Raw genomic sequence first — 13,639 nt, 5'->3', positions numbered from 1 at the left:
CTCAGAGCCAAACCTCGGGGGCTTTGGGTTCTTCCAGGTCACGGGGCTGCTTCCGGAACCAGAGTGCGTTGCTGATATCATGTAAGAGGAGAATGATAGACCCGAGACACTCGTACCGACACATCCCTAGACCCAAGACTGTTGGCGCTGAAGGGTGGTTTGTCTACTGTGAAATGCTCATAGCCAAGCCCGAAGGACACAGCACAAGATGTATGGATGCGGGCCAAGTGTTGCGTGGTTCCCCGGAGGCGGTTGCGACTTGAGAATTGCCAGGCTGAGGTCGTGGTTTATACGCGATTGATTACGCAGTGGACTTGGGAAGAAATATCACAGATGAAAGGCCAGCAGCGCCACCGCGGCCGTGAAAAGCATGTGTGACCACCACAGAGCGCATGAAAAAAAAAGCAATGCCTTAATATAATTAGTAACGGCGGCAGTTTCTCAGGCCATAATGTAGCATGGCACCTGCCCGAGTTTCGGACAGAGGGTTTGAATTCGCTGCCTTTTCCTCCCAACGGTTGGCACAGACGCGTTGCCGTTAAAGCATGAATCACGTGACGAGATATGTAGTAGCAGCTACGAGAAAAGTAAACATGTCTACAAAGCCCATACTATACCCCAAACCGACCCAACTGTGTCCTTGTTTCTTTTATTATCCTATAGAAACGCTATGTTGTGTTTACCTGGATGAAAGGCGAACAATGCTCGAATAATCGTGGCCAGTAACCGGTATCCCATTAGAGAAGCGAGTACTGAAATCCGAGTTGCTCCAGTGTCAGTGCACACCTATACACCACAATACACGGCTCGCTATCGTGTTAGAATGCCCATTTCAGAATTACGTCAAAGGCGAAGGCTTCAAAGAAAGTTTCTCATTTTATGAGTCTACCAAATATTAAATATAAATAGCCCTATATAGCCCTTTGCCACCGCTTCAGCTTGAAAACCCAGACCATGCCAGCTATCATTCGCAATACTTCTCCCCACCAGCCTTGCTGGACTATTTTCCGCTAAATGGGCTCCTCCCCTTCACACTTCCAGATGCGCTGCTGGCACCGGACAGATCGGGGCTCGATTTTGTCTTGGGAGCTACCTGATCCCCATCGCCACCCATGCCACTGGTATCATCGCCAACCACAATTTCACCGCCTCCCTTGACCCTACCTACCACCATGCCCTTGCCCACGGCCTTGACAATCGCGCGGCGTGAGACTCCCGTCACGTCAATGTACACCAGTCCGACGTTCTTAACGCTCCCGCCAAGGTGCTTCGACAGCTCGCCGGCCTCGTTGCCCCACTTGTGCGTCACCACGTTGGTGGCAGCGGACGAGCCCGAGGCCAGCAGATTCCGCCCAGCGTAGTCGATGCCATCGGCAATGGTAGAAAAGGCCATCATGCTCTTGTTGAGCAGGCCCGGCTTGTAGGACTCGATCGGCTTTCCGTCGGCTCCAAAGCCCCGGCTGCCATCTTTGCCCTTCTTCCTAGCCAGAGATGCCCCGAGATTCTGCGCAACCTTGCTCACTTGCCCCACCGTCTTGGACGACAGGTCGGCAACGTTTCCAGAGAACTTGCCTATGCGGCGAACGCGATCATGGGTAGTTGGCGTGAACGTGACGGCTTTATCCGCCGGTTTGGTCTTTTGCGTGAAGCTGTCTGCCGAAGTCTGCAGGCCCTTGGTGATCAAATCCGAGGTGGTGACTATCAGCCGCGATGCATAGGTGGCTTTGGAGACGAGGAACGACTTCTTATAGGCAGGGTGCAACTCCATCTCCAGAAACTCCGGGGATGCAGGTGCGACTGCTAGCGTACCCTTACCACCCTCGGTGGGAAGTGTAATCTCGACAGGTTCTAGTAGCTTGCGTTAGATAAGAGTTGCCATCGGTGCCTCTGCCAGCTTGACTGACCTTTGGACCCTGGCTTGATCGCATTGTCGTCGATCTGATACCCTTCACCGAGCTCGCCAATAACACTACCATCTTCTTCGTCCACAAGCACGATCTGACCACCTTTCCCCGGCGCACTGTGACTTCCTTGCGCATAGGCCTCGCCTGGGGCGAATGAAGCCGGGTTGTAGGCCGGCGGAGGATAAGGAGGGACTTCTTCTTTAGTTGCCATTTTCGACTTGCTGCTTGTAGGTGACCCAGCTGCCGCAGAAGTGGCAGCTGGGGGGCTTTTGGCCTTCTTGGCCGCATTGGGGGGCGGCGCCCTCTCCAGGAATGCAGTGCATTGTGCCAGGATGGTTTCAAAGGTATCCACATCCTCTTGGAGTCCCTTGCGGCTGCCGATCTCAGGAAACTCGAGTCTCGTAAAGGCGCCGCTCTCTGGGCCAAGATCCCATCGCGGAATAAGGTAGCTTCGCGGGGGCTGGTGGTAGATCTGGGTAGTGGCCGGGAGAGGAATATCCACGCTCTCGTCAACATGCAGGTGCAGGTAGAAGTCGGACGGGGACTGTGCTTCTCCGTCGATAGCGGCCGGGTCGGCGTAACTCGAGGAGGTAGGCACCATCAACAGGGACAGAGTCTGTGGCCCGGTTGGGGTGAGAGACTCCTCCTTACCGGCAGTTACATGGTAGGCAGACACGCCCTGGATGGCATACTGCGCAATTGGGGTTAGAAGGAGCTGAGGACGGGACGATAGTGACCAGATCACTTACCAGCAGCTTCGGATCCTGGCAAATAGGTCAGTAACATTGTTCACGCGGGAATCGAGCGACAGAGAGTGTGTGGGTGTGCTATGCTCACATTGTGTCCGGACGCCATGATCTAGAGCACTTGCAGCTGGGCAGTATTGTTGCGACAGTTCAAAAACACTTGGAATGCGATCGTTCGTAAGGTTGAAAATAGCCAAGGACGAGATTACCAAGACAAGAAAAGACCTATTGATTCAAGAAGGGAGGGATGGTGATAAGCGCCCTGGTTTGCCGGGCATGTCGCTTTCTATTCCGGATTTCAGACGCTGCATCATATGAGCCAACCATTGATCAACCTCATACGTAGCGAGGCTACGACTCTGCGCATCATGAGAGGCCTCTTTTGCCCGACGTCATTGGGCGCTTGAGCTGTGACAGCCAGCAAAGTACCCCGCGCAGGTCTGGAGCGCCATACTAAAAGGTTGACGTGCGTGTGTGGGATCCCTCGCCTCACAAGGGGTCAGAAGCCTGTTTGATCTGTTTTGGGCCCAGGGCCCAACGCAATGTTTTGCGACGCACCCTCTTTTTGGGCTGTTGGTCCACTGGCCAAACGCCAAGCAAGCATGAGCATGAGCTTGTGGCAGTGCTGACTGAAGTGCTGGGCACTAGGCGCCGGGCGCCGGGCGCTGGGCACTTGTTTTCGTCCATGTGCTTTCTTTCTTCCTTGTCTTTGTCGCTTGCATCTTCTTTTCTCCCACCAGAAGAGGCCAGAAAACGAGAAGCTGAGACATGCATCAAGGTTGCGAGTTGTGTAAAGCTTTTGACACGTAAGAACGTAGGTAGTGCAGGCAATGTTCGTCTCGTCCAGCCTGCCAGCTGAGAAGGATGGTGGTACGCTGTGGAAACATTCATCTTCTCCAACTAACCACATGAAATAGTCTTGGCCCATTTCACTTTTCAGTGGTCTGCCACCTTACGTAACATCATCACAGTTGTAGACTGCATCTTTGCTTGTGCTTGATTCACAGCAGGTCGTTATCAAGAGACTTAAGGTTTAATGATAATGTCGTATTTATTTCAACATCAGTGAATACCCATGCTGGTGTTTACCGGTTCAAATCTTTGAAGAATTGGAATCCCTTCGTAGCAGCCCTTACATAGGGCAACCCGGAACGTCCTCATTTTCCCATTACATCAGCAGCCCGTTGGTTTGGAATAATCACCTACTCTATTACCTTTGATCCTACAATTTCCCCCTTGAATTATTGTTAATTGGTGGATATCGTCTCACACTTCGGATGAAGTATTGACAGGCCATTTTTGTGTAGGGAGTACATCGATGCCTTATTTGAAACATAAAAAAAGAGAAAAAATACCACCGTAGAATTCATGCCACCACCGATCTACGAAAATACGTTTCAGCACGATAAAGGTATTGGTGACGCATAAAATACCTATACAAGGGCCCTTGAACGAGCTTATAGGTCCAACAATAATTCAAGGATTAAACTGTATGCGGCAAGGCTGAATACTTGCTGCACCATGATAAGGTGTGATTTGTTTCCGTTTCACTTTTTTTTCCTCCTCTTTTTTCTCTTCCTTCTCTTCTTTTTTTTTGTTAATCCTGTAATTCAAGCTCATGGTATGTAAGGTACTTGATCATCCGGCAGCCCAGACTCAGGGGCCAGCCTTGAATAAAGCAGGATAATCAGTGCTTAATCACCGGACTGAGGCCATTTAAGGTGCATACTCGTTCATGCTATGGCGTTCGTTCAGTATCAAAGTCCTATATTTTGAAGGGTATCGCTCTCCATGTGTGTGTGTCATGGCAGAGCTGCGAGCCTGGCTGTGATGGGCTTGAATAGATTGCTTCATTGCCAGATCCTGCCGCAGGGTCTCATACTTTTTATACTAGGAAACATACAGTGAGGTAGCAGAAGTATATATTGATTATTATCCAGTTTTGTGATGCGATAACCACTTGGTCATACTCTACCTCGTCTCGTCATACCAAGCAAACAAGGGGACCAGACCGTAAGGGGGCAGGGACACGTCGCGGCAAGTAAACGAAAACAGAATCAAAGTGTATGGCTGAGGGATGATGCGCTGAATCCGTTGTTCGTTTGCTAGTAGAAGCTTCAGAGTCTCGCAGCCAGCCAACACACGCCTATTTGGTTCATATTCACTGGTTCCGGAGCTCCTATTCAGAATTTAAGAAAGTCCATTCACCAGAGGAACTACCAAATGACGTGTCCCTAGCTAGGACCTTGTTCGACCGTTGTGAAGCATTGTTACCAACTGCGTGGCAATACATGTACTAAAGAAGTGTGTATGGTAATTACGTGGTCATTTGTAATATATCGACTGTTGGGCAGCAGAGGACGTGTATACAGCCCACCCCTGAGCCGCGGCAAGACCACCCCGTGATGATTGGTGGCCACAAGAAACAGAGAACAACGGGAACCCATATTTGCCTGATTTTGATTACATCATTCGCTCGCCGACTCGGCAACCGTTCGGGACCGCAGCGTAAGCCATAGCCCTATGTATGGAAGGGTCCCATGGGCCGTAGCGTACCAAGCTGTCGGGACACGATATCCAAACAGACGGGGCTTTGGCAACTGATTCGTTGCCCATACACTGGTAATGGCCCGGTATGTATGGTGGCACAGCATGAATGGAAATTGGCGTTTATAACTCAGTTCCTCTTCACCCTGGCTGTCATGTAGTACTTGCCAGGTCTGGGCATAGTGAGTTGTCACTTGAGCCGCTTTGCTCGTGATACCGTCTTCTCAAATGACATCCAACAAGTAGAATAGGTTATAGTATGATTAAACATATGTAATGAATGTTGCGTCGTTGTAGGAAGAGTATCTTTGTTTCAATGAATAAGCGAACCAACCCCTCGAGCTATCATTGATGCCGTTTGATCAAGCAGTACGATGGCATTAACCCTCGTAAGTACCCTTGGTACCGTAGCGTGAGCATTACCACGGCTGAAACTACAACTTGCCAGCTGGTGTTTGCACCCAAGGCGAACGCACAGTCAACATAGATGTAGATAGTATATTTCTTTATCGGAATGTAGATTCATGACCCCGATGGCCAGGGTAGAATCATATTGATGGCCTCACGATGGAGGCTCTATCCGGGAGTGGGCTGCTTGTCCAGAGCAAACAGAGATTACATACTGCAAATATTACAGTTATTCATACTCAAAATGATAAACCTAGCTTCCGTCCAATCCACAGCTTCTGCCAGTGCCTCGCGCTGTTTGTGCATGTAAAAACCGCCATGGCACCTGAGTTCCCACAACTCGATATATATGCGCTAAACATAATATTCTGTAGATAGGAGCCAAATTCCAGTTGACAACGCTGGGGTCTGAGATCAACCATGGTGCCAAAAGGAGGAGGAATTGCTGTAACCCCCAAGAGTATCCCCTGGTATGATAAGTGCCTTTGGGGATACAACCACGGCTCCCGATACGTAATACTTGAGTGATTTGTCAATCTTGATAATGATCATCAACGTGGATCACCTCAAACATATGATGGGATAGCAGACGGTGCTACTTTAATTCGGCTTACCTACCTACCTGCCTACCGGTATTATCTATTTTGAAGACATCGACCGTCATGATCCCAGGGTAGCTGGATGGCAAAAGGCCGATGAGCGCCAAAAAGGATTGGGGGGTGGGGGTTACGACTCGTTTCTAATAAAAACAACGCTTGCAGGCCGAAGCCGCTGGATTTTAGCGCTCCGGGCACAGCACAGCCCCCAAAGATTACCGTTGATGGCAGGGGGGACAGCGGCTAAATCTGAGGTGTCGGTACTCCGTAGGCTGGGTAGGATTGAACAAGATGTTTTCATTTGGGTTGAGCCATGCCAGAGCCCGAACTGGCCCCGAAGCATCTGTTCTCTCCTCCTTTCCAGCTTCGATCGCATGCATTTATGGCCTGATGGAAAGAAGAGAAAATGTGGTTCTTCCTCACGTGAGGAATGCGCCATAAATACCTGAGACTCGCGTACTGCAAATAGAGAATCAACGGCCCATGATTGAGCAGACCGGACCGAACATGGTGGGTTAGGAAGATAAGCCAACCACCAACCTACAGCGCTGGTGGTGTAGGGTAGGGGTGCACTGCAGCACTGCTGCTACCTGCATCTGCATGTACTTGAGTACCGGCTACGTACGGTACCAGCGAGCGAGACATGGAATGATGCTGCACATGAGGTATCTATCAGCTGTACTTTTTCATTGCGCTGTAAGCGCATATGTACGCGTATCGGCCAGCCGAATTACATAGTCGGGCTTGCGCCCGCCCGGGATGCTACCAAGGTTGTATCCGCACTGTCTCTCCAGACGGACGATTCTCGCACGTTGCGCAACGAGGTGGTTGCGCCTCAACCCATGTTGGAGAGGTTCAGGAGACAAGTGCATAAGTGCATGGAGAGAGAGAGAGGTGGTGCCTGGAAACAAAGAAAAGGTCGAGTATTGATTGACAAGATCCCAGTCTGCAACTGGGCTGCACTTGGCAGAAACCTGTTTACCTTTCCCGGCCAATAAGTCTGTAGGGAAGTCTGTAGGTAGGAAATGCAGTATATGTAGTCGGTACATACAAACGTCCATACTACGTACGGGCTCCCCCTCAGCTCAACGGCCGCGGGCCGGTAATCGACAAAGTACCATGTTCCTGCTGCGCCGCGGACTAAAGTGCCTGACCCTGACACCCTGACACCCCAAGCAGCACCTTACTTTTAACCTCGCCCTAGTGAGGATGTGCACTGGAGAGGAGACCCGGCCCGATTCGGTCAGCGTTGCCGTAGTGTCAGAGCTTATGCCGTGAAGCGTGCTCCAGCGCGATGGTTGGTTGTCCGAATGCGATTTGTCCATGGACAAGGTTACCAATCCTTCGGTTTCCTCTAGGCGCATACTGCCCGTCTTTCGCCTGTCCAACACCGACGAAACAAACATAACAGCCGTATTAGCAGGCTGCAGGCAGATGGTGGCGCAGTGTATGTTAGTAGGCAAGGCATTGTGCCAATGTGTATATACAAGTACCCACCGTACCTACAGGCATCTAAGTAAGTTCTTTTGGGCTTGCGCGAACATGCAAGCACACATACTACGTTGCAGGCATATGTTTTGTTACCCTTGTTAGGTAGAGAATTATCGTTTAGTGGCCGCGATACAGGTGGCGGAAGAGCAATACCTCTTATTTTAGACTGTGACCAGAGCGATAATTAACTTTGGTACTTAATAAGGATAACTAAACTTACCCCTAAGACGTGGTAGACAATAGGCGGATAAAAGACGGCCAAAACACGAACCTACCAAGCTACTGCACCGTACCTCGAGTCCATGTACTGTATCGCTCGCTAACGGGCGCATCGATATATCCTCATATACCTAGCTGCCTAGTTAGGTGCATCGCATAGCGAGCAAGTCCTTGTATGTACAAGTACTTATCCCCTGTGATGGAACCGGAGAACACACCAGCATGGCAAGGGTGTGACGGTATGGTGGGCAAGGAGTAGATTGCATCGATCCCCACCTGCGCGCGTCTGCAGGCAAACACGTACAATGAATGTACGCGTTCCCCAAAAGGGTTACAGAAAGGGCATCTCGGCAGTCGTGGGGTCCCAAGAGCGCCTGTCGCACACATCAATCAGTAGATAGCTGGCTGATGAGAGCAATTGATGCTGAAGCGTCCATCCATGATTTGTTCACGAGTGCATGCCTCTGCTTACCCCTATTGACGAATGAGCAAGAAGATACTGGGATGCCTTTACCCTCCCTTTGGTTCGGATGGGGTTGCTTCATCTATCAATCATTTCTACCCGCTGAAGATTTCTCGATCCGACGAGGTTCCCGCTCTAACCGGCTGAGGATGGGCAAAGTCGGGCGGGAGGAACAGTCGTACCTGTAACTTGGGATTCTCCCTCCTCTTTTTCTTTCTTTCGTCACGTTCCCCTCGGGATGGCATGCCTTGTCATCTCCGGAAAACAACTCCTTGCAGGTCTGTACCTCCACCCCCCCCAGTCCCTCCAAGTCCCTCCAATCCCTTCTGAGAATGGACTGGGGAGGAGTCGAGAGGACCGCCGATCGGGCCACTATCATGCTCACGCCGTCACAGCGACCCTCCTGCTTGCTGTTGTTGCTCCTCTCACGTACAGTGCTGTTGAATACCTACCTACCTACCTACCTACTTACATGCGGTACCTAGCAGGGCTACAATAGTCCTGCACCTGCACTGCCAACGACAACTTCCTGTTCGGTTGAGATAAGAGGGAGCGCCCAGCAGAAGCCCTGGTTGCCAACAACATCCATTTGTCCTGTAGGTATCCAGCCACCGCATCACGGAAGCTAGGCTCCCGATCATTCACCATTAGCACCGCGCCATCGCCTACTTTAACTGCCCAATGCAACACCGGTCAAACAGACCTTATGTGGGGAGGGCACCGTCTTTTTCTTCTTCTTTATCGATTTCAGAAAGGCTCTATATAGGTGCCGAGGCTCCCCAGGTGTCAAACAACAGACATATTTCTACACATCTCCTCCTCTTCCAACGGCGTGCTGTCAGACCAGTCATGCCACGACACCATGGATTGCCCACAGCCGACGGGCGTACTAATGGTTTTCGGTTTCATACGCTCGGCACCCAGCAACGTGGGTTCAAATTTGCGGCCTGCGCGGGCCTGGGCGCCATGGATGGGCCGAGCCGATATGGGCTCCAGCTTGGAACGCTAGGTACATGTACATCTTTGTCGTCCTATCATGTTGGTGGTGAAGGGGCCAGCCAGCCAGCCAGTCTGCCTGCCTGCCTGCCTGCCTGCCTGCCTGCCTGCCTGTGGACCACCTATCAGGTAAAGCGTGCCTAAGCTACATTGGCATTAGCACGCTAGGCCGCCTGGAGGTTCCCAGGGTGTGGTTGTGTATGCTGGTCTATCCGACCCGTCCGGGGAACATTGAATCGAACCCTTGCGAGAGAGCCTTCCTTTACCGGTCCCCAGTCCATGCAGTCCAAGCATGTACATATCAAAGTAAGCAAGTACCTCCTCGTAGACGCAGAGTCGGTCCCATGTCGCCATGCCGTGCGTGTTGGACCAGACAGGACGGACCAGACCAGACGTTCGCAATGTTGGCTTCCCAAGTCCTGCTCCCCATTTGATGCTGCAATCCACCACCATACATACCATCGGGCATTCGTAGCTACCTCGCGTGCATTTTGTGTCTGTCGATCGTACTTCCCTCCCTCCTCCCATTTCCCAACCAACGTCGCCTCCCCGAAGCACGCTATCCGACGAAGCAGAACGAGGACAGGGACAAGACAAGAACGCTTATCGCCAGACTTTGACGAATTCGTGCCGATTTTCTTGATACCTACCTACCTACTCTGCTGCGTTCCATGTCACCTTCAGCCATCTTCGCCGCGCATTTCCTTTTCCACACCAAGCCTACGAGAGCCCGTGTTCACCACGACATCTCATCTTTCGACCAAGCTCGCGTTTCGACGGGCGGATAACCACTCGCGTACCCTCGGTCGTGTCTCTGCTCGTAGACTTGCCGTCCAGCTGGGCTCTTCACGGGTAGCTGCAGTCCCCTTGATGCTGTAGCACCCTCGCTGAGTCCTTGCATCCATCTTGTCCGAGCGCTCTTTGACAGCGGAGCCTGGGGCACCAAGTGCACAAGGAACACGGCTGTAGACGTCGTCTTCAGGATTCTACACCGCGCGCGCCTGTGCCAAAAAGGGAGCAAAAGCCCAGACGCGGCGTTACAGTAACCCAACACCACAGGGCTTATAGCACGAGGCCCAGTCGCCGTTTGCCCACGAGTCTATTACACCAAGTTTCACGGGTCTGTGCCAGACCCAAGCCGCCACAATTACCTCTCCACTCCGAATAGCTTCAATCCTCTCCCCGCCCGACCCCGAATCGCAGAATTCCGGCAGCACGTCTTCTTATCATTCTACGCCCAAGAGGAGGTTCGAGGACGCCTTCGTCCCTCCCGATGCCCACCTGGCCCCGCCTGCCCACCTAGCTCCTCTCGAACACCGACAACACTCGGCAACCACGGAGCGACCGCAGAGTGAAGGGCTAGGGGGTGTGGTGAGGGGCTATGTCGTGAACGATGGCAAGGCCGTTCTGGCGGGGGGTTACGAAAGCAAGAAGCAGCAGGCCAAAATGCGCCCGCCAATGCGGTCGAGCATTGCCTGCCTGAGATGTCGAAAGTCCAAAATCAAATGCGAGAACAATGGCGGGAGCAGCCCCTGCGACAGCTGTATCAAGACGGGCAAAGAGTGCATCTTCAAGCTTCCCGAAGCCAACCCGGCGCCGACTAAGAGGACCGAGCCACCCGCCGGCGTCAAGCAGGATAGGGACGGGGGCTCTGATCGCAAGAAGCTGAAGCGGATCGACGATATCTCCAAGATGGACAACCAGAAGGCAGCCTTGTATGCAGACGACGTTTTGGCCGCCCCGTTCCTTACCGAAGACCTCTGGGAGCAAGTCCTTGATCTCTATAAGCTTCATTTCGCGCCAGAGCTGCCCTTCTTGCATCTGCCGACCATGAAGGACAGGATCGCTCACAAGTTCAAAACATCGCAACCGGACCCATCCCCGGACTTCAACTTGGTACTTCTCGGTGTTTTGACGCTCACTGCCCGGTTTCATCCCGACCTTGTCAAATACCTTGCTCACGTATGCAGCTCACAGAGCGGCAACGCAAGGTCACGGCCAGTTCAAACCCACATCGACCCTGCCGCCGCGTCGGAGTATTATGCCGATACACTCACCATGGCTCTCGGCCCGTTGCGGACGACCATGAAAGAAGCTTCTGTCGAGAGAGTCCAGGCTCTGCTGATGCTTGGCTTATACGAATGGGGTCAAACCCGCCCTCAAAGCGGCGGCTTAGCTGCTTGGATGTACGTAGGTTGTGCTATTCGCATGGCACAATTCCTCAAGCTGGGATTCGGCGACAAGCCGTCCGACAGGCGCTCAGGGTCTGAGGAACCCTCGCCGGGCATCCTATCTTCCGAAGTCATCCAGGACAAGGAGGTGAAGCGGCGTACCATGTTCAGCTGTTTCATTCTAGACCGAATGCTGGCATGTGGCAAGGAGAGATCGTCGATTATGAGAGCAGAAGACTTGCAGATACAGCTACCTTGTCCCGAGGACAGATTCGACTTGTCTGTACCTGTGAAGACCTTGTTCTTACACCCACGCAAGTTTGGTGAGCAGCGCCCTGGACAAGACGATAGTGTTTTGAGCCGTTTTATACAATTGGTTGATCTTTGGGGGGATATCTCCAAGTATAGCGTTGCGGGAGGCCGGCTGGTAGAAGTATACCCGCCCTGGGACGAAAGAACGACCTTCTATAAGCTGCGGGAAGCATTTGAGGCCTTTGATGCTGGTCTGCCAGACACCTTCACGTTCTCCCGTTCCAATTACTTCAAGCATGAAAATCACCAGGCATCTAGTGTATATGTGCTTTTGCATATGCTTCGAAATGTGTGCCTCATTATGCTGCACAGAGAGTGAGTCGAGTCGACGGCTCATGGCCATGTGTTTTGGCTTGACTGGTGTTAACTTGATTCTCAGGTATATTCCGTTCGTTCCAATCCGCTGCGATGGGCCCGTAGGGCCCCTTGACAAGCCGATATTTCCAAAGGATCAAGCACCCGAATCGTTCTGGCTCGAGAGTGCGGAATATGTGTTCAAGGCTGGCAGAGAGATCATCGACCTGATTGAAATTTGCCAAAAGAAAGATAAGCTGCCCCAATCTACCATCGTTCTCTTCGCCATCTGGACCGCGGCATTCGTGGCACAGTATGCCAACCATTTCCCTCATATGGATACGAAACGACACATCCTCGACCATCGATGGAACGAATCAGACGCAGCCGAATCTGAGTTGGATGATTTCCAACGTGGACCGACAGGTCTCACATTTCATACATTGCTCAAGATGAAAGTTTGGTTGAAGATGGCATCGACATATGTCAGTGTCCTTAAGCAGATGGACAACTACTTCGTAACGATAAAGCAGGATGTCAAGAGGCACGAAGAAAAGAACAAATCCCTCAAAGACAAGACCAACCTTCCTTTCCGCGAAGGCGGAGATGGTGCTGGAGTAGAGGAATACACTAAACTCACACATGTCTTGAAGGACTTTGGTCAATTACACCCTAGTGAGCCAGGGCGTCGTATTGAGGGGTTCAATCGATCTCGGGATAGCCCCTATGATCGCGGCTCACCGACTGCAATCGAGATACCGGACACCTCCGGTCCGGATCGCATTTTCTCGAGAACGGTCCAGTCGGGGTCCTTCACTGCAATCAACCATGCGCCTATGAGCGCATCGCCGATGGCACACGCGGAAACCAACGGTCCCATGGAGCTCAAAGCGGAGGCTGGATCTGGGGCGCCTAGTGACAGCCAAGAGGAGCAGTGGCCGCATCGTTACTCCGCTCCCATGAGTTCAATGCAGTCTCCTCCCCAAGTCTACTCCTCGACAGGCGACATAATAGATCCGGCGGCAGCGGATGTGCAGGCCATGGCCTACAGTGGTCCTCACTATACAATTGATCACGAGGAGAGTAGACGGTTCAACGTTACGAACGACCTTGGGATTCTGACGCAGAACAACGATCCCTGGGATGGGATTGATGGGTTTTTCGGTTTATCGTCAGATGTCTCGTACCAGCTGATGCCGCAGCATGGAGGATTCGCTTGAGCATGGAGGACTCTGCGAATAGTAGCGGGGGCTAGAGGCCTCTCGGGAAACTTAGCGAGGGCGGGCGTTCGAGGAGTTGCACAAAAGCAGGAAGATATATAAAGTGTTGTTGTTTTTTCTCCGAGTTAGCGATACGGGCATTTCCTCTTTTCTTCCACCTCATGCATACACGCCTTTTTGAGTGTGTTGTAGGCCTAGCAGAGGCCGAGTAATTTAGTGACATTTTCTCCCGCAGATATCCCAAGCATTTGCGAACGCAAATGTAGATTCAG

The 13,639-nt window shown here is 52.0% G+C and overlaps 2 protein-coding genes across 2 annotated transcripts; one reads left to right on the top strand and one right to left on the bottom strand.

Annotated features, from left to right (window-relative positions):
- Positions 1-1,000: 1,000 nt before the first annotated feature.
- On the bottom strand, positions 1,001-2,759 carry PG986_006021 (SPG20 protein; the record flags this gene model as incomplete). The annotated part of the gene is made up of 4 exons (XM_066842243.1): positions 1,001-1,848; positions 1,905-2,595; positions 2,654-2,659; positions 2,742-2,759. The coding sequence occupies 4 exons, from the start codon at positions 2,757-2,759 to the stop codon at positions 1,001-1,003; spliced, it is 1,563 nt and encodes a 520-aa protein (XP_066702105.1).
- A 7,282-nt stretch (positions 2,760-10,041) lies between these two features.
- PG986_006020 (fungal specific transcription factor) lies at positions 10,042-13,367 on the top strand (the record flags this gene model as incomplete). The annotated part of the gene is made up of 3 exons (XM_066842242.1): positions 10,042-10,140; positions 10,439-12,168; positions 12,233-13,367. 3 exons carry the CDS (start codon positions 10,042-10,044, stop codon positions 13,365-13,367), a joined length of 2,964 nt encoding a protein of 987 aa, XP_066702104.1.
- Between the last annotated feature and the right edge of the window lie 272 nt (positions 13,368-13,639).

Source organism: Apiospora aurea (genome assembly GCF_038362705.1).
Source record: "Apiospora aurea strain CBS 24483 chromosome Unknown utg000004l_segment0_segment0, whole genome shotgun sequence".
In the NCBI taxonomy this organism is placed as follows: Eukaryota; Fungi; Ascomycota; class Sordariomycetes; order Amphisphaeriales; family Apiosporaceae; genus Apiospora; species Apiospora aurea.
The sequence above is the reverse complement of the archived record's forward strand: the minus strand, read 5'-3'. Positions and strand labels throughout refer to the sequence as shown.